Source organism: Fusarium oxysporum, chromosome 8 (assembly GCF_000149955.1).
Source record: "Fusarium oxysporum f. sp. lycopersici 4287 chromosome 8, whole genome shotgun sequence".
Classification (NCBI taxonomy): Eukaryota; Fungi; Ascomycota; class Sordariomycetes; order Hypocreales; family Nectriaceae; genus Fusarium; species Fusarium oxysporum.
Window position 1 is genome coordinate 2,089,461 of NC_030993.1, and position 24,428 is coordinate 2,113,888.

Here is a 24,428-nt window from a genome sequence, read left to right on the forward strand (position 1 = left end):
GCCTCTTTCTGACCAACGGTGAACGGTAAGTGGGCAAGAGGCAGGAAAGTGCATGAAATAGCTGAGCCAATCACGTTAGCGCAAGAAAGAAAAGTGAAGTTAAAATCGTCGTCATCGGCGGGAGGGGTCGTTCCTTCCGGCCCCAGATTTCGTGCCTCTTACACTTGGACTTTACCCAAAGCGGATCCCTTGCCACCGAGACATCCGACGCCTCAAGAGTGAAGCACGTTACCATCAGCTGCATCTGCATCTGCATCCTTCATTCTTCCCTCTTTTAATCCTTTCTTTATTCTACATAAACAATACCAACATCGCCATCATCGTTATCATCACCAATCAATTAATCATCGCAATACACAAATCACATACACCGAAAACTCCGTCACACCATGCTTTTCAAGCCGCTCGCCCTTGCAGCGACCGCCGCTGCTGTGCTCATCGTCCCAGAGACTTCTGACAAGGACGACAGCATCTTCCGCACTCTTCCCATCGAAGTCGACACTTTCGAGATCCCCGCAACCGCTTATAGTCAAGTCGTCGACGTCCCTTGCCTCCAGTGCCGCGGCCATGATAGCCAACTCGAACTCAATTTCGGCATTCAAGACCGTCGCCTGGTATTAAACGGTTTCGAACTCTATCCACACGCCGACCCTTGGAATGGAGACCTGTCGGCTGCTGTTATCAAGGCCAACGGCAAGAGCGATATGCGTCGACTGGGATATGGTTTGGCTATTCGACCTGAAGGAGTCGATAAGGATCAACATCTCGAGGTTGTCAATGTCGAAGTCAGGATCATCGAAGTCGGCGACCGTTTCGTCGACGGTGTCCCTCCTGTCACAGTAAAGCTCATCAAGGCTCCTGTTGGCGAGATCATCATCGGAAGCATCGAGGTCAAGGGTGCTGGCGAGAAGGCACCAGAGGACTGTGATATGTGGTGCCGCGCCAAGGGTATGGTCCACGATACCTGGAAGGGTGTCAAGGGCAAGTTCAAGGGCTGCCACGGAATGAAGGGTAAGGGTAAGGGTAGAGGCCATGGTCACGGTCGCAAGCCCCATCACGGTCATGGTAAGGGTGAGAACAAGCCTACCGACAACTTCAAGCACGGTCCTCTCGTCAACAAGGCCCCCGAGCAGTCGTGGAGTGATGTTCTCGCACACGTTACCGCATATATTATCATCCCTGTCCTTATGGGTGTTGCTGCCGGTGTCGGAGTTGCATTGTAAGTTCATTCCCTGCTATTCTTCAATTTGTATACTAACATATTTAGCTTCACCATGTTCCTCTGTGCCATGGTTCTCCGCCTGATCCGCATGTTCAAGGGCGAATCCGCTGAGTCCGAGCCAGAGCTTGCCCCCGGTGCTGCTCACAAAGCCGCCATCGCCGAGATGCTTGTTGAAGACGAGAAGTCCGGTCTTATGGTTGACGAGGAGGCTCTTCCCCAGTACGAGCCACGCAACTAGAAGTCGATTTCTGAGACTCTGTACTTGCCCGCATTTTAGCCGTGGTTGATAGAAAAGGGGAACGCACACTACCAACACAGCCTTGTACGACAGGCGGGTTATTGATACCAAAGACTGTATGTTTTTTAAAGGATTCGGACTCGGGATAGGCGTTATGGGTTTGGTGGATGGGATCATGTCTTATGAACTGGATGGCCACCTACGCATCAGACTTGGCGTGGCTTTCTTTGGTAACGATTTGAAATTGTTACTGTCCTTTCTTTAAAGATTCAGCGGTGTCTATTAGGTTATGGATGGTCTAGGCACTGTTGGCTAAACTTGAAATAAAACGAAAAATTACCTTACACTCATACACTCGTCTCGGATTTAGGTATTTGATGTATTCGGTATATGTGACCAAGATCGCCAATTATAAAATAGCAATGCTACCCAAAGTCTATATCCCCCACAGACTGTGGACCCTGAATGGGCACTATCCGCTCACACTCTAACTTAGCTTCCACTTTGGGGGAGCATCCGCAATCCGAAGTCATGAAGTGTGGATAGAAGGGTCATGTTGTATGCGGGGTTTCGACTCGCTACATTCTAGCCCGATCCCCGAGTTTAGCTATATAACTAACTACTTGTTCCCATCCAATCTGGAGTAAGTTTCTAAAAGTCTATAGCTGCTACACTACTTTCGATCCTGTTTCGTCTTACTACTCTCACTCTCACCGACAATACGCATAGTACGGTCCGCCACTTATAAACACAAGATGTCACAAACAGCTCGCCGATTCGCTCAGATCGTCAAACTGAAGCCTCAACACCTTGCTGAGTACAAGGAAGTCCACGCTAGAGTCTGGCCCGACGTCCTCAAGCAGATCCAAGAGTGCAATATTCGAGACTGTATGGCCTATCCTGAGGTGTATCTATAAGGCAACTGTAATAGAGACTGATCGCTTGTATAGACAGCATTTTCTACGATGATCAGAGCCACATTCTCTTCGCCTCGTTCAAATACATCGGCTCGGACTACAGCTGCGACATGGAGAAGATGGCAAAGAACCCCCGTGTGAGGGAATGGTGGAAGATGACAGACGCCTGGCAGGAGAGTCTTGTGCCTGGTGCAGTGAGCTCTGAGGCCGGCGAGCCTTCTTGGTGGAAGCCAGTTGAGGAGGTCTTTTATCAGCCTTAAAAGGTGAATAGAATGCAACATAAAATTCAGGAATGGTATAAAGAAAAGTCACAAACACTCCGGACTCATCAAGGGCTTATGATCTAAATCTCTTACGATTCATGGCATCAAGTATCAAGTCCTGAGGCCTCTATCTTTTGGCACAACGCCCTTGCTAATCTCGCTCGCGAGTGTTACATACTGTAAAAGGGGTAGTAGTAGAATAGAAGAATAAAATGAAAAGGGCGCCTCTGAAATGCCTATGCAAAATTCTTTCTTCTTTCCTTCTTTTCTTTCTCCGTCTTCTTCATCAGTCCCGTTACTTATTCCTCACTCGTTACCATCCACGGCCCGGCCCTGGCGAAGCTGAACTGAAGCAAATAACGAAACGAATGCACTAGACCGACGCCATCATTGCGAAATGCATATTTACCTATGTTCATGCGTTATATACAGTGTCTAATCTTGACTCCTGGATCATCTGGAGCTCGCTGCTGCGCTTCATCTTGGACCATGGACTGCTCTACGTCCAAGGGACGGGTGGATGGGAGCAGCCATTGGAGATAACACATGACGCTTCACGTTTCCTCCTATTATCTTTGATCCGATACTAATCTTGTACCTCAACAAGTCAACCGATTCCTTGTCGCCAATGCTGACATTGGCTGCCTCCTTTGCCAAAACACCTGCTTCTTTACGAGCCTTGGCAAAGAATTGTGCAAGGCTAGATTGAGCGTCTTCGGCACTGTCCACGTCCTCCTCCTGCAACACATAGAGGACGGCGATACGCGCAAAGTCGAGGACCTCGTTTGTGATCTTGAACTTGGTCATCGGGTCCTGTGTCTGCGATGGGTCTGCTGTCACTGAGGTCTGTGCAGCATTGCCAGCGTCGCTTGTTGAGGTTGGCGCGTTTTCGGGGCTTCCCTCGTCAACCACCAGCGTAGTTGGCGCGGCGGTTTCGGAGGATACGACGACAGCAGGGGCAGTGTCAGGTGCACGGGCAACGAGAGTCGGTGCAGCGGCCTCTCGCTTGAACTGGAGAGCCAGGCTGTCGAGCAAAGTCCTTTTGCGTGTAGCAGCGCCATCAAAAGTAACCAGGGAGTTCTGGGCAATGCAGGACAGCTCTGCAGCATTGATCTTCGCCATGATGGCAGTGCCAGATAGAGGGATAGAAAAGTTTTTCTGGCTGTTCTCGATAAGGCGTGGAATACTTTTGCCAAGCGTGACGTTGTTCAGGTCATTGCCCAAGTCTGTAGTCGTGCAACCATCGGAGCCACCAGCGCTGCAGTCGGAGCCTGTAAAGCCATTTGTGCAAATACATGAGCATGTACCCTGCGACATAATATTCGTTCCACCGTTCTGGCACTTTAATGATTCTTGGCATTGAGCAAGAGCAGACTTTGGCTTTTCATCATTGCCCAAGTTCTTAAAGACGAAAAATTCCAATGGGACAAGGACAGCGGCCAGAATTATGCCAACAAGTAAGAGTAGTAAGAGGACAAACGCCCACACAGGCAGACCGCAGCAGCGCCGACGTCGCTTGCCCTGGCCTTCATCCGAAGGCGTCATCTCGCGAAGGCCAGATCGTGAAGGAACATCACCCTGACGGGTGGGGGCTAGGGGCCAAGATGTCGTTCGAAACCAGGATCCACGGTTCTGTCGCTCTGGCTGTTGTGCGGGAGGGGGGAATGCTGCCAGCATATCCGATAGTCCTACGAGAGGTAAGTTCATCAAAACATCACATCCTAAAGCAGATCTTCTTACCTGAGTTTTCTTTGTCACCCCCTCGAGTCTGCCCCTTGTCGTCAAAGAAATCATTCAAGTTGTCGAATCGGCTTGCTGGTCTTTTGCCAGAATCAATCATGGTCGCGAGGCGAGTTGCACGTCGAATCAAATCAGGCAAGCTGGTGATACTGCCTCTCTCCTCGGCCCTTCTCACTGCCTCAATGTCCAGCTTTGGGGGTCGTCGAATAGCCGAAAGCCGACTATAAGGCTGAGGGGAAGGTGTTGGCGCAGGAACTGGTACTTCTGACAAGTTGGTGGCGCTGGCAGCAGCATATGCACCCAGAATAGCGTCGGGGCTAAGGCTGTCATGAGGGTTTTGCGAAGGTGCCGATGTCTTCGCCAGAGGAAGGGTGTTAGAAGAGCTTGTTGAAGCATCGATATAGCCGGTTCCCGAGTCGAAAGGCTGAACCGGCGATGGTGCAGGGCGGTGATTGGGCTCCATAATGAACGATTTGGTAGTAACAATTGAAGGCTTTCCTCTCTTGCCGATGCTTGCACTGCGGACCAGTTTGCTCTCATCATGAAACTCGTCATAGGCGGAATCCTGACTCTTGTTGTCCGTCTCATCGTAATACGAGGGACTGGCCGCCCGAGAACCTGCAGGCCAGCTTTCAGGCATAGCCGCGCTTGAGGCGTAAGAGCCGTGCGATCTCGAATTAAGACTCTCTTCGGGAATCGGCGAGACAAAAGACGCGTGCGAGTAGAAGGATGATGCGCCCCGGCGAGACGAAGGGGGAGGTCCTAGATTAGCGCTCGCTCTGGGGGGGCCCAGGTTGACACTTCTTCTATTAGAATCTGCAGCTGTCGATTGATTAGGCTCAGGGAAGTCAGGGAGTGATCCAAGACTAGAGGTTGTCATTCGGGAGGATGGAGAAGGCGGAACGGAAGAGTGATAGTCGTCAGACTCGGGTGTGAGAAACACTGGGGTCGGTTCTTGAAGTCGAGACTGATCCAGCAAAGAAGGAACTTGGCTGGGTCGGGGTGGTCGTTGAGGGGCCTGAGTTGGTCGTCCAGGTGGTGGTCGATATGGCTCGCGGTCGGGCGAATTCATAGCGGCCATCGGGGGGCCGGGTAGAGGCCATTGTGGAACTTGCTGTGGTCGAGATATGGCAACACCAGGATTTCCACTTCTATAATCCATGGCAGGCGCAGCCTTGGGTTTCGGAAGCCTTGATTGCGCGGAGGGGTGTCCTCCCATGGGTCGACGAGGAGGAGCCCTTAGTTCGCCAGGCGGACTGTCGTCCATGTTGTCTGGGTACAGAGGCTGCTGTTGCGGATATCCACCTTGCGCCATCTCGCGTGCTCTCCTTACAGATCCAGATCCGAGTGCTGAGTCCATCCCTCTTCCATCATACATCTGACTCATTTGGTTCCTTTATGCCGAGTCGAGTGTCGTCCAAACCAACAGCGTAACACGGTTAGGAATCCGGTAGGGAGCCCCTATACGCAGTTCAACTGTATGTAGGAAGCCGCGAAGTTGCAAAGAACCGAAGTGATGAAATGATGCGAGTATCCGATGACCTACAGCGCTTGAATCGTTCTTGTGGAGAATCACTGGCACAGCGTTCGTATATGGAAAAATCAGTCTGTGTCCGAGTTGTTTGGGGTGCTGCAACACAAAAAGTTGAACTCTCTTGGACTCGATCAGGTCGTACAGCCACAGGCTACGTCGAGTTTACGAGAAATGTGAGAAGCGAAGTAAAAATAGGCAAGATGAGAACTGGATAGAAGAGAACGTGAGAGAAAATAAGACGGATCGACCCAAAAATGAGAGACTGTTGCACGGTAATCCAGACCTCGCAGGCGCTGCAAGCAATGCAAATGAGAAATAGTCTGAAGAAAAGTGTTAGTATTACAAGGGGATATGGATGGAAGAAGATGCGAAAGATTGAAGTGAAACAACCAAGATGACATCCAGGCCATCTCAAGATTTGGTAACAACGAAAGGGAAAACATACCGAAGAAGCGAAAGAAGGTCACGACTTCATGAGATCATTTGGGCGCGACAAATCAAGTCAACGTCGCAGGGGCTCGCAATCAACGACTAAAAGGATGGAAGGGATCGGTTCCGAGGTAGAGCAGCACAGCAGATGGGGACGAAATTCGAGTCGGAATCGAGAACCAGTGGGCAAAGGCCAAAGTCGATGCCGACGTCGTGAGACGAGGCGGCGTGTCACCGAGGAGATGGCTCTGGACGAATCGCGTTTCAAAGTTGCGTCTCGATGGTTTGAGGATGCTCCAGGTAATGAGACGATAATGGTTGTGAGTGGTGAAAGGAGATCCCTATAGAAGGATAGAACCTAAGGCCAGATCGATGAGGCACCAATTGTTTGTTGAGGAAGGCGTGGTGAGGCGTCTGATTTCCCAGCTCTTGCTCTTGCTTCTTGCTTCTTGCTTCTTGCTTCTTGCTTCTTGCTTCTTGCTTTTTCTTGAACCTGATTATCTTTTTGTGGCCCCTTATTGAACTGTCAAAATTATCAAGCAAAAGAAGAATAAAAGAAAGATTGGTCTGATTATCTTCTAGACGGACCCGGAAAAAACAATAGTAAAAAAAAAAAGAAGAGTTGAAAAAAAATGTGCACAATAGAAGCACAGTTGGAGAAGAATCAAAAGTAGTAACGAATGAATGTAACGAGGCGCAGACTACGACAGCTTGGGTCGAAGCAGGCTTGTAGGTACCAGTACAGTACAATAGGCACAAAGAGTGCGGGTGAGGTTGGAGAGGAGGAAGAAAAGCGAGGCGAAGCGAGGGGAGAGGAGAGGAAATGGAACTGAAAGGATGGACGGAGTACGACCCCAGGTACATTAGTAGATTGGTGAGGCTTTCGGGGGTCCCATGGAGTTCAGCAAGCACCTCACTCACCTGCGAAACAGGGCTATTCCAGAATGGAATACCTAGACTAGACGGGAGCACGGGAGAGGCACAGAGACAACAAACACTCACTCACTCACTCGACTGACCCAGTTATTACGGGTGAGCAAGCCCCATCACGATAGCATCTTGCTGCAGGATCGTCGTTATTCCAACATGGGATCACCCTGCTCACTTTCACAAACGCCATTCAAGAACCATATTCACCCACACGGAGCGCAATATGAACAGAGACGATAGAGAATCAGAGATGAAGGGGCAGCGGTCATGACCTCTCAAAGGGGCGCATCTGGCCGTTGGCCGTTTTTCTCCATAAATGCGCGGGAGACAAGCCACTGCTCTCCCACTGGCTGCTCGTCCGTCTGAAGTATGAGTCCCACCAATCACGCTAGAGAATCGTCTGTCGAAAACCCCTCGAAGCCAAGCCCAGCCAAGCTACCTAGGGAGGGGTCCCTTGCAACAGCTTTTCAAGTTTAGTAGAAACACTAGCGTGCTCTGTTCCTGCAGCTCGGGCCCTAGTCACAGAGTGCAAGCCACGTTTTTGACTTTTGAGCTCTCTCACAGTCAGTTTGTGTCTTTGTCTTTCTCTCAACACCAAGACCAACACAAGACGAGATCCATCTTTTGTCAGATAATTTCCAGGGTTCATGCTCCTCTTCTGGGGCTCTCGGATGTCTTAGAATGTGCTCCATACTTCATCAGTCTTTATTTTCTTTTGTTCTGTTGAGAGCAATTTAATGTGACTCCATCAGTTCGGAGGTAATCTTATTTGTTTTCTCCGCCTTGACAGGCCAAGCTTTTTGAGCTCAGCCTTGCACCGAGAAGCTGAACAAACGTTCACGATAATTTGATTACTGTCAATTGACACAACCGAAGTAAACAGCCGAAGTCACGCTACAGATCAAGCTAACTCGCATGGGCTCGATTAGATGGACTACCCCGTTAGTGCACGGTAAGGCTTCTGCCTCGGACATTAGACGATCACATTGAGTAGCGTCCGTCGTTTGATGCTTAATGAGATTCAATCTGTTTGATGCACTAGCCACGGTCATGCGCGATTTCATATCAATTGAGTTCATGGCCTTTAATTTCTTCATATCACCAACAGCGCGTCCGCCAACTTGAGCCTGAATAACCTAACATTTTGCGGGTTTAGCCTGCGCTTTTGTACTCTGATACAGAATTCGCTCGGAACCGTCGGAGCATCTAACAGAGTGACTAGCATATGCGACGCTTCAACTTTTATCGTGTCCGCATCTTACGATAAACTCACAAGGGGCCCTGGAAGTCGACTTGTGTCGTGTACATTTGAGTCGAGGTGGTGTTTCACCCTTCAAGATCTGGCTTCGATCGATTCCTTGCCCGGGCGTAAAGGAAAGCCTTTACCGTTGTGTGACAGTTGCTTCGTTTGGTCGACAAGATGACATTTATTAAAAATAAGTAATTACTGTTTGTTTCGACTCGAAGCTTCACATGATCAAAAGCAAACAGCCATGAATGGCAGTACATAAAATTGATTAATGTTCGGGCGTCGGGTCCAGACAATCAGACCTGCAAGTTATCACTTTAGTTGTGTTCCATCGTCCTTCCTTGGCGTGTTTCATGTTTATCGGTGGAGGGGCCCTTGAACGTCATCAGTTGCCAGGGTGGGATGGATCTTTGTCAAGTGTCGATCAGTCATTGATTTTCGATAACCCGCGTATTCCACGTATCTCTAGGGTAAGCTAATCCAACCGCCACAAAGCAAAACCTATTTGTCAATATCTAACAGCGAGAACATGGCTTATTCAGTATACGGAATATACAGTTTCTTATTATATTATATCTAAAGACCTCTTTTGACTCAACTTTGGTTCTCTACAGTTGTGATATTCACTATTAGGATACCTCATTGCAAATCTAAAACCAAGGCACGTCCCATCAGTGATTTTAATCAACAAGGCGATTGGATTCACATAACTTAAAGCCAGATAAAGTGGCGGGTGTCACAGAAGAATATTTCGACACTGGGAACATTTGCATTCTAACGTCCAACAGTCGTGCATGCGTTGGCTAGTGGGTATCAGTTCCATTCAGAGATGGGGCGCACACTCGACTATACGAGCTTGGAACATCTATATATATAACTTACGTGTAGGTCGTGTAAGCTTACGAGTAAAGCCTTGAGGACTGTAACAGGGATGCGCCGGACAAGTCATACTGGGCTATTAACTTATTCACAAAGCACTATACCATGTCCAACCTTTCCCAACTCTTTGACAACTCACATGCCAACATAAACTTCAGTAGTTGCCTCTAATAAATTAACATATTTTACTGCATACAAGTCATTACATTCGGAAGACGCCAAATTTGGTATCACCCGCCTTGACCTCGTTTCTACCTCCCATAGCAGCCTGCAGACCCAGACCCAGGTATCGTCTTGTATGCTGAGGAGGGATAATGCCATCGTCCTACAAGAATGTTAGCCTCGATTCCTTCACAAAGAGCCACGAGGATGTGACTTACCCATAATCGAGCAGAGGAGAATGTGGCATCACTCTCCTTCTCAATACGCTCCTTTAGCCCACCGTCGACAGTCTTGCCGACAGTCTCCATCACAGCAGCCAATTGCTCGCTACCCATAACACCAACCTTGGCGTTGGGCCACATCCACAAGAATCGTGGGCTGTAGGCTCGTCCGCACATTCCGTAGTTTCCGGCGCCGTAGCTGCCACCAACGACGACGGTGAATTTGGGTACATCTGCACATGCAACAGCTGTGACTAGCTTGGCACCGTGCTTTGCGATACCGTCACGCTCAGACTGTGATCCTACCATGAATCCGGAAATGTTCTGTAGGAATACCAATGGGATGCCGCGCTGAGAGCAGAGCTCAATGAAGTGAGCGCCCTTGACAGCGGACGAGGCAAAGAGAATACCGTCATTGGCTACAATGCCAACCTTGTGGCCGTAGATCTCGGCGAAGCCAGTCACGAGAGTAGTACCAAAGTCGCGCTTGAACTCGGAGAACTCAGAGCCATCCACAACACGAGCAATGACCTCGCGAATAGGCAGAGGCTTTCGCAGGTTGGTGGTAGCAATGCCAAGAAGCTCCTCGGGATCGTGGAGAGGTTCTGAGAAGGTAGGCTTGGGGCCTTGAGTCTCTGGTGACTTCTTGGGCCAGTTGAGGTTGCTAATGCAGCCACGAGCCAATACGACAGCATGTGCGTCGTCCACAGCCAGGTAATCTGTAACACCAGACACAGAAGAGTGCATCTTGCCACCTCCCAAGTCCTCATGGCTGACAACCTCTCCTGTCGCAGCCTTGACAAGGGGAGGACCGGCGAGGAAAATGTGACCCTGCTCTTGGACGATAATGCTCTCGTCACTCATTGCTGGGACGTAGGCGCCACCTGCTGTGCAAGGACCCATGACCACAGCGATCTGGGGAATACCCTCCGAGCTCATGCGGGCTTGGTTATAGAAGATGCGACCAAAGTGGTTCTGATCGGGGAAAACGTCAGCTTGGTGGGGGAGGTTGGCACCGCCGCTGTCGACGAGGTAGATGCATCTGGCAGCTGTCAATTCACAAATCATGCTGTGTGAGATGTTTGGTTACATACGGTAATTTGTTTTCTCTTGCGACAGCTTGCGCTCGCAAGTGCTTCTTGACTGTAATGGGATAATATGTGCCGCCCTTGACCGTGCTGTCATTGGCGACGATCACGCATGTCACTCCCTCGACAACACCCACACCAGTGATGATACCGCCTGCAGGCACCTCAGCCTCTGGATAGAGCTCATGACCAGCCATTGGGGAGAGCTCCATAAATGTAGTTCCAGGGTCAATCAGAGCCGTAACTCGATCTCTGGGGAGCATCTTCTTGCGTGCGATGTGCTTCTGTCTGGCCTTCTCAGGTCCTCCCTGCTGAATCTTGCGGGCGAGCTCCTGCATGCGGCTCATGACCTCGCTCATCTGCTTCTCATTCTCCTTGAACTCGTCTGACGACGGATCAACGTTTGTCTGAATCCGTGAGATGGCATTGGCCTGGTGTGGAGGAGTGAGATTTGCGACAGCTCGTTTCTGTGAAGATATCTGTGTGCGCCGACTGAACTGACGACCGAGCAGTATCGCCTGGCGCGATGAACGTGATAGCGTCATATCTGATCTAAAGGCTCTTTTTGGTGATTCTGAGATACTCAATTCGCTTTGGAAGAAGTCTGCGACGAGAGTACGAGGCTCTTTCAAGGACGAAGGACGGAAAATAAGGAAGCTCTTCTTAATTCTCCTAAAGAATGAACAGTTGCTAAAGCCGAAGCGCGGGCTACGCCAAAGGCCGAGGCTTGTGACGTCGAAAACCTGGGGTAAGCGGGCCGGCCGCTAGAAGCCGCGACGAGCCGGGTCCATCAAAGACGGCTATCGAAGCCCGTGTTTTCCGGCCGCTTTTCACTCCCTCGGTCGTGTCATTTTCAAACCTATCTAAGAAAACAAGGGCAAAAAAAAAAAACAAGATAAGCAGAGAAATACTCTCAAGATCTTATTGCTCTATCCTTTACTTCATTCATCTCAGTCGTGTACACCTTCACAATGGCAACAAGCGTACGAACATTCAGATCTCTGGCACGTCGGTTCCGTCCAGCTGTCACTCTACCCGCCATTCAGTCTCGCTTGCACTCCTCTAAACACCCCAAAGGCTTCGAAGCTCCTTCAAATGAGGAGCTCGAGGAGTTGAGGGAGCGTGTGCAGGAATTCACACGTCGTGAGATCACAGAGGAGGTCGCCGCAAAGACAGACAAGACAAATGCCTTCCCAGCAGAGATGTGGCAAAAGCTTGGTGAAGCTGGCTTCCTAGGCATCACAGCTGACGAGGACGTCGGCGGTCTCGCTATGGGTTACCAGGCGCACATCATTGTCATGGAGGAGCTATCGCGAGCCTCTGGTTCTATCGGTCTCAGCTACGCAGCACATTCACAACTCTGCGTTAACCAGTTGCAACTCAATGGATCTCCAGAGCAGAAGAAAAAGTACCTACCTGGCCTCATTGCTGGCACAAGTGTTGGCGCGCTGGCCATGTCTGAGTCTGGTGCTGGCAGTGACGTCGTCAGCATGCGAACAACAGCAAAGGCCGTTGACGGTGGTTACGTGCTGAACGGATCCAAGATGTGGATCACTAACGGCCCTGACGCCGATGTTATTGTGGTTTACGCCAAGACAGAGCCCGAGAAGGCCTCTAAAGGTATCACGGCCTTCATCGTGGATACCAAGAGTGAGGGCTTCAGCTGTGCCCGCAAGCTCGACAAGATGGGCATGCGCGGCAGCAACACCGGCGAACTCATGTTTGACGGTGTCTTCGTACCAACAGAGAACATCCTTGGCAAGGTCAACGGAGGTGTGCGAGTCCTGATGGAAGGTCTCGATCTGGAGCGCTTGGTGTTGAGCGCTGGACCTCTGGGCATCATGCAGGCTTCACTAGATGTTGCCCTACCCTTCACACACCAGCGCAAGCAGTTCGGTCAGCCTATTGCTCACAACCAGTTGCTCCAGGGCAAGCTGGCCGATATGTACACGAAGCTCCAGGCTTCTCGTGCCTATACCTACACAACCGCCAAGGCGGTCGACGATAACGGTTTGATCCGCACACAGGACTGCGCGGGAGCTATCTTGTATGCAGCTGAGCGGGCGACTGAGTGCACACTTGACTGTATTCAGCTTCTTGGTGGAATGGGTTATGTTGAGGAAATGCCCGCATCACGATTGCTTCGAGAGTAAGTTTAACACCCCTTGTTGTCTCTCCGGTGTCAATTTTGAAGAGATTGAGAGCCTTGGGCACATAATTGTATTCTGAACTGTTGACTAACCACATGTTCAGTGCCAAATTATATGAGATTGGAGCCGGTACTTCCGAGATTCGAAGAATGGTTATCGGCAGGGCTTTCAACAAGGAGTATGCGCAGGCTTGAAGAGGAAGTACAACAATACAACATTATGCGTGGGTTCACCTATGAAAACACGCACCAGGATCAATGCATGAGCCATGGAATAGTTTTTTTTTTTAAAAAAAAAAAAAAAAAAAGGCCCCGAGCTAGCAGATTAGCTCCACAGGTGTAACTATCGTTGACTCTCGCAGGGCCAGTTGTTAGACGAGAGCGATCCGATCTTGATCAAGCATGCTATGATGCAAGAATTGCGTATCATGAGATTGGCCGGAATGGATTGAATAACCAATAGAACAAAGGAATTAAGAAACAAGAAGATAAAAAATTCAAAAATTCAGGAAATTATCAAGTCTGACGAAAGTTTGTGAATCTCACGATGTACCAAGCGACAACCCCCACGCAACGTAGGAGTAGTCAATGGAGGCTCAATTAAATCCCCGACCTTGAACAGGCATGTCTTCGTTGCCATTGGATAACTCAGAATCTCTCGCTTGCTGACAGAGTTCATAGCAAATTACGGAAGCATTGATCAGGAATCCAACGGTCGAGCACTGAATTATAAAGATCGTGATATTTTGTCTGATGGTATTGAGTTGTCGGCTACCCCCACCAAAATGACATTTCCTATCAGGCTCTTGTCACATCTTGCAGCAATGACAAGTTTCCATTTGTTTCCAATGTTCCAATAATACCGCTCGGCGAAGTAGTCGGGTTCAAACCAAAACTCGAATAAAAAGCCCTGGTTGATTTTGCTTTTGATAACCTGGCCTGGTTGATTTGCCGAGGGCCTCGTGACACGATGATCCGATCCAAACAGGTCGGTCAATTTCTATTGTTTTCTTCTTACTAGTTCCCTCTTCTCTCTCCTGAGTGAGACATGAGACATTCCGATCGATCAAACTGTGACTACTGTCTATTATGTTTGTACTTCTGACTTTGGCATGCCGAACAGTGAAGCGGTGCCAACACACCTCACCTGCACACACCGAGTCTAATAGACCCGCCACCGAACATGTTGAAGTGGTGGCCCTGACCATTCTTGGCTTCATGCCGTGTGCATCTTTCTTTGCTTTTCTTCTTCTCAAGTCACTCTACCACCGGGATCATAGGCTATTGCAGCTTGCATGTTGAGGCTCTGAAACACCCAGTCGGACACGAGTGATGATTTACTTGTCTAGAACGTTTAGAAGGTCGGTTTTGATGCCGTAGAGCGGAGCTATGCGGCCACGGGCAGGGATTGTAGAGATAATTGGAAGAGAGGAAACATTGGCTTTGGGGAGTTCTTCCATGGGTATCGATACCCCATGCTCTCATCTGGAGAGCTCCTTGGTTAGGCGAGTGTTAACATTGTGGGGATGTCTCTGACCTCCACCTCTGGATCCAAAAATGGAAACCCGGGACTGTTCAAGTGTCAGGGGTTAGTGCACTACCGCGATCGGGCTTCTATAATTTTGGGTCCTCAAGATTGAATAACTGCTGCCTGCGAGTTTCTGGGCTACCATTCATGTTAGTCTCCATCTCGCTTAAGCCATCGAACATGTTGGAAGACTTTGATGGTATGATTCCAGTATGTTCTCAGTATAGTCCAGAGGCTACTTAGGAGAGATGAAGTTAGGTCAGGCTCTTGGGTCATTCTCTTTAAATTGATGCCTGGGGCGGGGTTCCCATCCAGTCAGTCCACGCGATATCTGAGCGTACCTAGACTGTAATAATGTCTTGGTAATGATGGGTAAATGAGGGGAAAGGGGAGGAAGACGAGATGGATGGGAATTCTAGACCGTCAATCGTAATGTGCGTTGCCAAATTGGAACGATTGGAAGGGATCCGCGCACATGATCCCCGTTGATGCATCGTGGATTCGAGATAGAATTGTGGATTTATCCATCAAATGTCGTTGAGATGAGATGAGAGCCGGCTGAACCGGGGGTGGGGGCCAGGTTTTTAGTGGACTTTGGAGGCTTTTTTGGTGGGGAGCTCTCCCGTTACTCGGGCCCAGGCCAGGCGGGATGAACGACGAGCGCTACACGAGACCTCAAAATTTTGGGAAACGTGAGGCTCAGCACAATATCAGCAAATACTGGTAGTCCAGTTCCATTTACGAGTTCTTGGTGGTGTAGGTAATATAACAAATAAATAAACAATTGCTTCCCACCTCCATTCCTTCATCATCAATTATCTCCCTCCACGTCAGCTCCTCCTCCTCATCCATCCATCCATCCAATTGTCACCATTGTTCTCCAATTTGGATTACAGTTGACTTTGGCGGCATCATTGGCGTACACATCTTTTCCCGCTTTTGTTCCTGGGCGCTAATCAGCAGTGCTTATCCCTGCACCATCGACGTCAAGCTTAGGGAGCTCCAGCTTCAAGCTCTTGCCACCTGAGCTCATAAGTCTTGGGTTTTGGGCTGCCACTGTTTGCTTTATAAAACAATATCGTCTCTCTTTAGAGAGTCTTCCTTTTTTTTCTCCCTCCTCCACGCATCTTCTCGTGATACCCGCACTTTGAGTTGCTCTTCGACTATGTCTTTTGCACCTGCTCTTCGCCTTTGTACGCGCCGCGTTGTCGCTCCAGCTCTGATCCGCCCTTCTATCACGTTTGCTGGTGCACGAAAGCTTCACAGTGGCCCTCCTCGTCAGGACAAGCCCGGAAAATACGCTCAGACTGATCCTCAGATCGAGGTCGAGTACCCAGAAGACCATGAGCTCCCTAGCAGTGAGCCTGTCGCTGGCACTGGTGGCCAGTACGTGAAGCCTACACTTCCTACATTTTCGCTTGATGGTCATGTCGGTATCGTCACTGGCGGTGCTCGTGGTTTGGGTCTTGTCATGGGCCAGGGAATGGTCTTTTCTGGCTCTCACCTTGCTCTTGTTGACATGAACAGTAAGTGCATATCTTATGATCAGCGAACAAAGAATTCATACTGACCATGTTGCAGAGGAAGAAGCCGAAAAGCAGACCAGTCTTCTCATTGAAGCTTTCAAGAAGGAGAACCCTCGAGCTCGACGGTGAGTCCATCATTTCACAAGCTCCAACTGTGCAAGACTAAACATATTCCCTAGAACCCCCAAGGTCACAGCCCACTATGCCGATGTTTCTGACCCTGAGTCTGTCGAGGCTTGTATCGCTGAGGTCGTCAAGGAGCATGGAAAAATCGACAACCTGGTCACTTCAGCTGGCTTCACTGAGAACTTCGAAGCCGTTAACTACCCCATCGACCGTCTCCGCAAGCTTTGGGCTGTCAACGTTGACGGCACTTACCTCTTTGCGACCTCAGTTGCCCGCCACCTGATGGAGCGAAAGGCCCCAGGAAGCATTGTCATGATCGGTAGCATGTCCGGTGCCATTGTCAACGTCCCTCAGCCCCAGGCTCCTTACAACGCTGCCAAGGCTGGTGTTCGACACCTTGCCGCATCTCTCGCCGTCGAATGGGCTCATGCCAACATTCGAGTTAACTGCATCTCTCCTGGCTACATGCTTACTGCTCTGTAAGTGCACTCAAAGCTGCTTCCAGTAAAGCTGTAACTAACGTGGTCACCACAGCACCCAGAAGATTCTTGACGACAATCCTGATCTGAAAGCGAAGTGGACTTCTCTCATTCCTCAAGGTAAGATGGGTCAACCTCAAGATCTTATGGGTCCCGTTGCTTTTCTGCTGTCTGATGTAAGTTTACTCCCTGGCATTTCGAAATTCTGAACTCATCGGTGATCCTTGACAGGCCTCCTCCTATGTCACTGGTGCTGATATCCGAGTTGACGGCGGTTACACCGTAACCTAAGTTTCAATGAAACAAAGGCGAAAAGGAGTTTGGCTAAAATTGCACCCTAATTGGTTTTTTTTCATACGGTTGGGCTGGCGTGCCCGATGGCGATTGGAATTCGATAATGTATCTAATGAGACGAGGAAACTTGCACATCGATCGATGCCTTGAAGAAAATGAGCACCTATGCTTTCTATAACTTTTGACATTGACATTGACCTGTAACTTGATTTATTGTCAAATTGAAACACAAATGTTTAATGTGGTCAGAAATGGGTTGACACTTATCAATAGTAATGTTATTACATGAAGTGTTGCATATGGACACATGTCTTAAGGATCCCACTATACCGATGTGAACGAATGGTTCAAGGGGTTTTTGGATTCTTTGAAATGTTCTGTTCAGGCAATTCTTTCGTGTTTCCTTGTCCGGAGTGTACATTTGATAGTGAAATACGATTGGGCATGGTTGTGAACATTTGCGTACTCCGTAATTCTTCTTTTGCTTATCAACGCATTCTTGCTTTGAACATGCATTTCTTGGCAGCACTAAAAGGCCAGTTGAAAATTTTCATTCATCGTAGCTCAGCCCCTGTCGCAGTTCATGATATCCTTAGATAAGGTATCGTACTGTACCGTACCGTCAAAGAAATGCGGGTATGTGACACTTCCCGAGATCGGATAGCTGCAGATTAAAACCCATGACATTCCCGAGTGCAACCCGCCACACCCAGCAAATGCCTGACGGCACTGCCGACCGAAACAGGATCGGGCTGCAGAGAAACCCCAACACGTTCGTTGAAACCGATGCCATGGTACAGCCAAACAGCTGCCGTTGTAGGTTAGATCAGCTACAGCACACAATCACGTTTGGATGCAACTATAGATGCAGCCACCACGATTGTCGGGTATCAGTCAGATGTGAGGGTGAAAACTCTGAGATTGTGTGATTGTACGTGGCCGCGGCCTAAAATCTGGCACAAGATGGTGGTTGCAGGATGGAGATGTTGTGGTAGGGTATGGTAAGCTTTAACCATGAATCTGGATCAAGTCTTATCCACGGCCCATTATGATAGATGATGAACAAGGTGATACAAGAACAGTATTTGAATCAATGCTCATAAATGCCACCATAAGCATTCCATTGTCGTCGTTGGTCCAAGGTATGTACCTATGCTGTCTTGAATGTGAATATTCAACATCAACTTCATTATCACTCCATACCTGACCTCCGACATCCGATAGTCGAGCGATGACCCTCCGAATGGTACAGATGGCGCAATCACCCTGAAAATCAGTGTCGGCCCGCGGTGACCAAATAGGAAGCTTTGTATTGCATTTTTTGATCATCTGCAACCCCTCCATCTCTGACAGAAGCTCCAGTCCAGGATCTCTAACAAGGATCCCCACAACCAAGAAGCTTGGGTGTGGCTCACAGCGTGGGGAGGCCTGTCGACTCGAGGCACCCGAAGGTACCTTGCACTGGACTCTTGACCACGTGGGTGCGTGACCTGGGTGAGATAGACGATGAATGAAGGTCTCGCCACAAGCAAACTCGATGGTATGTCGATAGCAGGTCAACCACGCACTCATACAGGGTATGCATGTTTGTTTCCCCGGACAAAGGCCCAAACGCGACGTGGTCATGGGCATGTCCATGGCATACAAGAGCTCTTTCAAGCTTAAGCTCTCCACAGTTAGCCGAGTCTCCAAAGTCTCCAACTCTAAAGCCGACGTTGAGCACCTCTCATCATTGCCGGTTTCAACCAAGGCACAACTCTCCATACCGGTACGCGTGACGAATCCCGCAATTCCTCTCGGCCGACAAATGCTTGAACTCTCGAGAAAGTTTACCTTTAGTCCAAGCCTAGAGACGGGATGGCTGGCTGTGAACCCCTCCTTTCATCATCTCAGCGTCAGGTGCCTCCAGGAACAAGGCGACCTCCGCCCAAAGAGTTTTGAATTGGTCTCGTGAAACATTACAACACAGCTTGGAACTTACTTGGAAGCGGGGAAGAGCCTCAGAGAAGCGAAAGTCTGATAAACGGACGCATCGAGTCTGTGCTGTCCCATGTGGCTGATGTGGTCAGTCACACGACCATGACGATGCTGGGTACCTTATTGATCGACCCCGCCGAGAAACAGATCAGAAGACTCTAAGAAAATTGCGCCTCCTGTAAGAGGAAAAGACAAAAGGGAGATAAAAAGAAAAGAAAATCGCAATGAAAGGATTGAGCCGTAGTGGAGGGGAATCCTGGTAGAATCTCCTACAGCCAATCCACTCAGCCAACCAGGTTGATCATCTCGCCCGGATAGAGATAGTCTAGTTTATGTCAGACAATGTGACGGTTTCAGCTTCTGAGAGGTCAGGAGATGAGTTGCAGATAAGTTAGGCTCTGAGTCGTTATCTGAGTCGTTAATAACTGTTCTAGAACTCGGTGTGAAAGTCATGTTTCGGTTGGGTCGAAGATCGTGCCCCTTTTGGGCGGTATTGAGTCAGGAACTATGAGGGAGAGGGCTCGCAGAGCCGCAAATCGTGTACATGATCGCCTCTGTTGGTTATGAGGCCAAAGCCTCGACTGTGGTACTGCACCTAGATGAAGGCTGAGAGCCCGGGAACTTGAACTGTCTAAATTCAAGCTGAAAGAAAGCCGTTATAGATCAGGGTAATCAGTTATGACTAACTTTCCATCTGTAAAAGCCTATTGACATGGAGGCGGTGAATTCATTCACCGTCATATATCATCCAGGCTCGGAAGGCGGCCAACACGAAACATCTGGGTCCTGATTCATAATGACAGCTCGCCCTGCATGAAGCCGGACAGTATTGACTTGGAAGTTGATGATTGGTGATATCTCATTTCAGTATTGGACCCGTGACCTTGATGTTGAGATACATATCCTTGTCGATGCTGTAGGTAGCCCCTGTCCCCTTATGCACCCTACATAGAGTACTCAGCCACAGTTACGAGATGGGAGTGAGGAGAGTAAGGTAAGGTATTTGTACCATAACAACTCTAGGGGAGACAAAGAAAACTTGAGACCTTTATCCTAAGTGATAAAAATAACTAATTAAATACCTCTCTAAGCTTAAACTAAGCTTGTATAAATCTTTTTATCACTTAGAGTAGAGGCCCTAAGGTTTTTTGCTCCCTGAGGCAACTGTACACAGCTTGTCAGCCCTGCTGCCCATCCATCAACAGATATTCAGTGAGATAGATGTAAGACAAGACTACAGGTGCAGTGCCTAGATCTTTGAATCATCAAAGGATAGAACTTAAAATTCACAGTAGAATTGATAAAGGCGACTACTAATCTGGATTTAAAATTGGGTCAAAGTTCCAATCATCGTATGTAGAATGGATCTCATTAGTCGAGGTCAGCCCCAAGTCCATGCCCATGTGAGAATAGAAACCCGTGAGGTTCAGCCCAAGGGCACGTCACAGGGTGCCCGCGTGTCTGGTAGTTCAGGTTCCAGTGTAACCTCCCCTGCTAGCGCATATTCTCCATCCACTGCCCTTGTCTGTCTGTGGGTTCAAGAAGTTCATCAAGACTGAGGAATATTGTTGGGCTCTTTTGCTGCGAGATGCCAAGCAGATCTACTCGAGTATTACATCAATTAGATCCTGGTTCTTCAAATCTCTTGCATCATGTCATTGTGATATAGCCATAAGCTTCTCTGAATCATTCCTCTCCTTTGACATCCACATCCATAGCACCCAAGGTACTGAACCCCAGGGCTCGTAGACCAGGGACAGCCACTAGAAGCCCCGCCAAGCTCTGCTCCACGGGTGCCTTCCTGAAGGTCATGAGGAGCTAAGCTAGGGAAGGAACAGCCCCATCGTCAACCCAGATCACCAACGGAAAGAGCTCGAGTTCCAGTCCAGGCCATCTTAAAGCCCAGGGTCGAGGTTTCCTTTTTTCCATTTCCCCATCCTGTTTTTACTTTTATTCTCCAACCTCTTAATTCGACGTCTCCTTAGCATTGTATTCCACTCCACTCCTTGTACAATTCCTTACATCTCTTCTCCCAGCACCTGCACTGTCTTCCTCCCTGACAGTCGTGGCTTGCGTGCTTGCTTTTGGCTTCTCACTTACAGCTCCAGCACCCGATAGCACCTCAAGTCCACTATTGTCTGTGGAGGGTCCACCTCCACTGAGCTACCTTACCTACTACTCAAGCACGATAGACTACGACGCAGTACGTACCGGCTTCGACAGCTCCTCAGATGAGGTGACAAGCATCCCTCACCTCACCTCCACCAAAGAGATAAACGTGCTGGGTGATAAGTCGCTAGAGCCCGGCCCCCTGGCGCCCTGGCTCTGTCGACGCAGAGGCTCTGTTTCATTCCGCTGTCAGGGTACTCACTCATCAAAATTGGATCATTGTGGCCTGGACCGGTCAGCGAAGTAGCGGCCTCTCCGGAAGGTACCTGACCTTGTTCGTCTGTCTCTCCACCGTCTTTCGCCGCCATCTTGGCCGACCAAGCGGACGGGACTCCTTTTCAACCGCTCTCCCTCCCGTCGTCACAAGCAAACTATAGGAACCACTGCCTTGCACAAGCTTTTGGTGACACACCGATCTTGTTATCTATTCTTGCAACTCCGTGTCTTTTTGAAAAGTGCTGAGCCGGCACGGCATCAGCTCCGAAGCTTATCGGCACCGGGTTATGAAGACGTGGGAGTCTTCCGACCACTTGACTTGTACAAAGAGGTACTCTTTCACCTTGAACCAGCATCAGCTGCCGCCTCCGACTTCGCCGCCACTATTGAAGTTTTCATGTATACCGACCCAACGGAATTCAGTAGTCCGAAACGTACCCATGAAATCCAGCTCAAAGTGCTCGATATCTTCAGCCATTGTCATCAGTCCCTCCGCCGGCTCTCCACCGTCTTTTTCTCCGGTTCACTAGCAGGTACAGACTTTTTTACCTCTGGACCCTGAATTTTCTATATCTTCAACTGTCCATTCTTCTTTTCGTGCCCCTAACCCCGTGACGCGCAGACTTTATTCGTTCCTAAAAGAGGCTTCAACCTGCAGATGTAACGAAACAGCCCCGAACACACTGTTACACTTACACGGCACCTGAACGGCCCTCGATTTAGTTCACAACTAAAGCTAAAGCTCAAGCTCACGCTGAGCTAAGCTTTCTACTGCATCACGGAGTTTCACTCACCAAAGTTGTCTCGCTTCACCAGCACAAGGTCCACAGTTTGTTACTTTCGCCGCTTTTTTGCACACGAGAAGCCAATTTTTGCGCCACGAGCTTACGAGTCACAAGCCATCTCGAGGTTTGAGGTTCTCTTTGCAACGTTGTTTCTTTCGGAGGGAGATCAACAATCATTGATCCACGCGAGAAGAACAAAATAAGAGCAGAGACAAAAAGTCTTGTATAACCTGCAGCGTCTGTGTGCCCTTAACAACCGTCAGCTGCTGCACCTCCCAGCCCAGCTTTGGTGTTGTCCGATCGCAGGACCGTTGGAACAACAACTTCAGCGATCCAGATGCCATTTACCAGCGAATAATCCTTTGCCTTGCTTTCAAAACTTCTAACGACTGTGTCAATGGTTTACGGCACCTAAATTGGAAATTGGCCATCGCTGTTTATTGAGTGACACTGTGTGTGCCTGCAATCATTTAACCTCTGTCGATTCCACCACAGGCCCGTTAACCCTCACTTATTATTCAATTTAGCGACCATGCTTCACATTGCTAGTCGTCGATAAGCACTTTTACGTCGAAGAATCACTGGGTGGCATTAGCAGCCGCGCGTTTATCACACCAAGCGCATATCCTATCGTTGCGGAGGCTGCTGAAGACTTCAAAATCCTCAAATATGGATTCGAATATGCCTATGATACTGCCAAAGGGCATAGTCATCAATTCCAAAAACATATATAAAGAGGTTGCTGATTTTCCTTTGGTTCCCCCTGACAAGGTTTGGGAGTACTGGCATGGTAAATTTCTAATCTTCCCTTTGCCATTGAATACTACTAATGCTTTCCTAGTGTATACAACCACATATAAGAAGCTCAAGGATCCGACTGCTTGCCGACTTGAAAACTTTTGGTGGCATGTTTGGGGAAGTGATCGCAGGTTTCTCAAGGGTAGTGCCCTGGCAAAACTTTACGAGGAGATCTCGGTTGGACCAACCTTTGTCCCCCTCAAGGGACCGCCAAATCGATGGGAAGGACCCGATGTATGTGCCATTGAGGCTGATCTTCTCACAATGACATCCATCGACAACTAACACAACCTACCTAGATACCACCCCTGATCAGACAGATTCTAGAAGCCGCTGAATCTCAGGCGACCCCACCACTGACACAAACCCAAGGGTCCCGCCCTTCAAGATCCACCGACTCAGCGTTAAGAACATTATCTTCAAGTGCCTCAAAGCCGCCACCCGCCCACCCAATCTTGAAAAAAGCCCGAGGGCCATCATCATCGGGGCCTCGGCCAACGGCTCGTTTTGTATCACCCCATGAATCCGCTGATGAGGACGAGATCCCCTCTTCAGGGAGCACAGCTGCGACAGTGTCTGAGGCGCCCGTGTATGTAACGGATCCGCCGAAGAAGAAAATGGCCATTACACCCCCTCAGAAGCTAACCCCCTCGTCTCCCGTCACGAGTAAAAAAACCACTCAGCTAAGCAAATCATCATCAAGCGCGGGACCGGTTATTCGAGAAGCCGGGGCTGGAAAATCGAGCGGACCAAGGAATGGCACGCTGCGGCCCGTACTTAACATTGCTCGCACAAATGTGGAATACGACCAACCAGCCTCTAAGGACATGAATGGAATGACCAGGGAAGGTCACCCATATCCGATGAGCGAGAAGGCACGAGGAAAGCAACCAGCAGTTCCTGTTCGGCCAGTTACATACAGAAACGAAGTCGTCAAGGACGTGATAGAAGAAGAAACTTGGCCATCACCCCCTAAAGATCGACCTCGAAGCATTCATCGAGAGAAAGGTGTGCTCCCCCAAGCTCGCTCTCTCATAAACCTTGCGAACCACGGACCACGAAGAGGGTCTGGAGCTTCTTCAAGGTCGACTATCGGAGTGGGATCGCTTGAGAGTGGAAGGAGTCTGGAAACCCCCCCTATGGCACGATCCCATTCCCATGGCGGATATGATCAGCCAAAACCGCACAACAACATTCGAGCACCTGGACTCTTTACGGAAGCCACCTCGTCGACATCCAACGTTGCGGTGACTGGCACGATTCTCGATCAATCTGGGTTTGGATCCACGTCGGACTTGAGTACTATCGATCATTCACGGCTTGAACATCACACCATCCCCGTTGTACCACCACAACCCTCTATCCTCGATGCTCGTTTCACCCCAACTCCTCCTACTACAACAGCTAGTGTACCTCTAGGACGCACAAAAAGCCAGCTAACACTACTACTTGAACGAGAAAAGGCACGAAGCGGTGATAGGTCGCGATCCAGAAACTAAAATATTCTTT

The 24,428-nt window shown here is 49.3% G+C and overlaps 9 protein-coding genes across 18 annotated transcripts; 5 read left to right on the top strand and 4 right to left on the bottom strand.

Annotated features, from left to right (window-relative positions):
• Positions 1-205: 205 nt before the first annotated feature.
• On the top strand, positions 206-1,817 carry FOXG_03309 (uncharacterized protein). The gene is made up of 2 exons (XM_018380980.1): positions 206-1,219; positions 1,268-1,817. The coding sequence occupies exons 1-2, from the start codon at positions 390-392 to the stop codon at positions 1,458-1,460; spliced, it is 1,023 nt and encodes a 340-aa protein (XP_018237372.1). The 5' UTR covers positions 206-389; the 3' UTR covers positions 1,461-1,817.
• A 209-nt stretch (positions 1,818-2,026) lies between these two features.
• On the top strand, positions 2,027-4,367 carry FOXG_03310 (uncharacterized protein). Its single transcript, XM_018380981.1, has 2 exons — positions 2,027-2,348; positions 2,411-4,367. Exons 1-2 carry the CDS (start codon positions 2,216-2,218, stop codon positions 2,635-2,637), a joined length of 360 nt encoding a protein of 119 aa, XP_018237373.1. The 5' UTR covers positions 2,027-2,215; the 3' UTR covers positions 2,638-4,367.
• FOXG_03311 (uncharacterized protein) lies at positions 2,488-7,142 on the bottom strand. Of its 2 annotated transcripts, XM_018380982.1 has the most exons (3): positions 6,360-7,142; positions 4,381-6,234; positions 2,488-4,328 (listed from the first exon to the last, which is right to left on the bottom strand). In XM_018380982.1, exons 2-3 carry the CDS (start codon positions 5,765-5,767, stop codon positions 3,118-3,120), a joined length of 2,598 nt encoding a protein of 865 aa, XP_018237374.1. In that variant the 5' UTR covers positions 5,768-6,234; positions 6,360-7,142; the 3' UTR covers positions 2,488-3,117. The 2 variants fall into 2 exon arrangements, with proteins under 2 accessions (XP_018237374.1, XP_018237375.1); XM_018380983.1 differs by lacking the exon at positions 6,360-7,142 and having other exon boundaries at positions 4,381-6,325.
• A 2,268-nt stretch (positions 7,143-9,410) lies between these two features.
• On the bottom strand, positions 9,411-11,603 carry FOXG_03312 (propionyl-CoA carboxylase beta chain). The gene is made up of 3 exons (XM_018380984.1): positions 10,879-11,603; positions 9,782-10,826; positions 9,411-9,726 (listed from the first exon to the last, which is right to left on the bottom strand). The coding sequence occupies exons 1-3, from the start codon at positions 11,415-11,417 to the stop codon at positions 9,604-9,606; spliced, it is 1,707 nt and encodes a 568-aa protein (XP_018237376.1). The 5' UTR covers positions 11,418-11,603; the 3' UTR covers positions 9,411-9,603.
• Positions 11,604-11,711: 108 nt separating this feature from the next.
• FOXG_03313 (isovaleryl-CoA dehydrogenase) lies at positions 11,712-13,683 on the top strand. The gene is made up of 2 exons (XM_018380985.1): positions 11,712-13,021; positions 13,126-13,683. Exons 1-2 carry the CDS (start codon positions 11,844-11,846, stop codon positions 13,214-13,216), a joined length of 1,269 nt encoding a protein of 422 aa, XP_018237377.1. The 5' UTR covers positions 11,712-11,843; the 3' UTR covers positions 13,217-13,683.
• Positions 13,684-14,835: 1,152 nt separating this feature from the next.
• FOXG_03314 (gluconate 5-dehydrogenase) lies at positions 14,836-17,354 on the top strand. Of its 4 annotated transcripts, XM_018380986.1 has the most exons (5): positions 14,836-16,075; positions 16,131-16,200; positions 16,255-16,680; positions 16,736-16,856; positions 16,912-17,354. In XM_018380986.1, exons 1-5 carry the CDS (start codon positions 15,715-15,717, stop codon positions 16,969-16,971), a joined length of 1,038 nt encoding a protein of 345 aa, XP_018237378.1. In that variant the 5' UTR covers positions 14,836-15,714; the 3' UTR covers positions 16,972-17,354. The 4 variants fall into 4 exon arrangements, with proteins under 4 accessions (XP_018237378.1, XP_018237381.1, XP_018237379.1 ...); XM_018380989.1 differs by having other exon boundaries at positions 16,255-16,856; XM_018380987.1 differs by having other exon boundaries at positions 16,736-17,354.
• On the bottom strand, positions 16,362-19,151 carry FOXG_18530 (uncharacterized protein). Of its 6 annotated transcripts, XM_018398646.1 has the most exons (4): positions 18,956-19,063; positions 17,173-18,634; positions 16,454-17,119; positions 16,362-16,383 (listed from the first exon to the last, which is right to left on the bottom strand). In XM_018398646.1, the coding sequence occupies exons 1-2, from the start codon at positions 19,024-19,026 to the stop codon at positions 18,007-18,009; spliced, it is 699 nt and encodes a 232-aa protein (XP_018237384.1). In that variant the 5' UTR covers positions 19,027-19,063; the 3' UTR covers positions 16,362-16,383; positions 16,454-17,119; positions 17,173-18,006. The 6 variants fall into 6 exon arrangements, with proteins under 6 accessions (XP_018237384.1, XP_018237382.1, XP_018237387.1 ...); XM_018398644.1 differs by having other exon boundaries at positions 16,454-18,634; XM_018398649.1 differs by lacking the exon at positions 16,362-16,383 and having other exon boundaries at positions 16,419-18,124; positions 18,178-18,634.
• Positions 19,152-21,391: 2,240 nt separating this feature from the next.
• FOXG_18531 (uncharacterized protein) lies at positions 21,392-21,814 on the bottom strand (the record flags this gene model as incomplete). The annotated part of the gene is made up of 2 exons (XM_018398650.1): positions 21,392-21,672; positions 21,775-21,814. The coding sequence occupies 2 exons, from the start codon at positions 21,812-21,814 to the stop codon at positions 21,608-21,610; spliced, it is 105 nt and encodes a 34-aa protein (XP_018237388.1). The 3' UTR covers positions 21,392-21,607.
• Positions 21,815-22,790: 976 nt separating this feature from the next.
• Positions 22,791-24,418, top strand: FOXG_03315 (uncharacterized protein; the record flags this gene model as incomplete). Its single annotated transcript, XM_018380990.1, has 3 exons — positions 22,791-22,911; positions 22,963-23,153; positions 23,219-24,418. 3 exons carry the CDS (start codon positions 22,791-22,793, stop codon positions 24,416-24,418), a joined length of 1,512 nt encoding a protein of 503 aa, XP_018237389.1.
• Positions 24,419-24,428: the final 10 nt, after the last annotated feature.

Coding starts and splice junctions, on each gene's coding strand:
- FOXG_03313 (XM_018380985.1), top strand. CDS start 11,844: ATGGCAACAAGCGTACGAACATTCAGATCTCTGGCACGTCGGTTCCGT. Junction 13,022..13,125: donor GCATCACGATTGCTTCGAGA/GTAAGTTTAACA, acceptor CCACATGTTCAG/TGCCAAATTATATGAGATTG.
- FOXG_03312 (XM_018380984.1), bottom strand. CDS start 11,417: ATGACGCTATCACGTTCATCGCGCCAGGCGATACTGCTCGGTCGTCAG. Junction 10,827..10,878: donor GCAAGAGAAAACAAATTACC/GTATGTAACCAA, acceptor GACAGCTGCCAG/ATGCATCTACCTCGTCGACA. Junction 9,727..9,781: donor TCTCCTCTGCTCGATTATGG/GTAAGTCACATC, acceptor ACATTCTTGTAG/GACGATGGCATTATCCCTCC.
- FOXG_18530 (XM_018398646.1), bottom strand. CDS start 19,026: ATGGGACAGCACAGACTCGATGCGTCCGTTTATCAGACTTTCGCTTCT. Junction 18,635..18,955: donor AGGCTCTTCCCCGCTTCCAA/GTAAGTTCCAAG, acceptor GGAGAGCTTAAG/CTTGAAAGAGCTCTTGTATG.
- FOXG_03314 (XM_018380986.1), top strand. CDS start 15,715: ATGTCTTTTGCACCTGCTCTTCGCCTTTGTACGCGCCGCGTTGTCGCT. Junction 16,681..16,735: donor GGCTACATGCTTACTGCTCT/GTAAGTGCACTC, acceptor TGGTCACCACAG/CACCCAGAAGATTCTTGACG. Junction 16,857..16,911: donor TTGCTTTTCTGCTGTCTGAT/GTAAGTTTACTC, acceptor GATCCTTGACAG/GCCTCCTCCTATGTCACTGG.
- FOXG_03310 (XM_018380981.1), top strand. CDS start 2,216: ATGTCACAAACAGCTCGCCGATTCGCTCAGATCGTCAAACTGAAGCCT. Junction 2,349..2,410: donor AGAGTGCAATATTCGAGACT/GTATGGCCTATC, acceptor TCGCTTGTATAG/ACAGCATTTTCTACGATGAT.
- FOXG_03309 (XM_018380980.1), top strand. CDS start 390: ATGCTTTTCAAGCCGCTCGCCCTTGCAGCGACCGCCGCTGCTGTGCTC. Junction 1,220..1,267: donor GCCGGTGTCGGAGTTGCATT/GTAAGTTCATTC, acceptor TAACATATTTAG/CTTCACCATGTTCCTCTGTG.
- FOXG_03311 (XM_018380982.1), bottom strand. CDS start 5,767: ATGAGTCAGATGTATGATGGAAGAGGGATGGACTCAGCACTCGGATCT. Junction 4,329..4,380: donor GGGTGACAAAGAAAACTCAG/GTAAGAAGATCT, acceptor TACCTCTCGTAG/GACTATCGGATATGCTGGCA.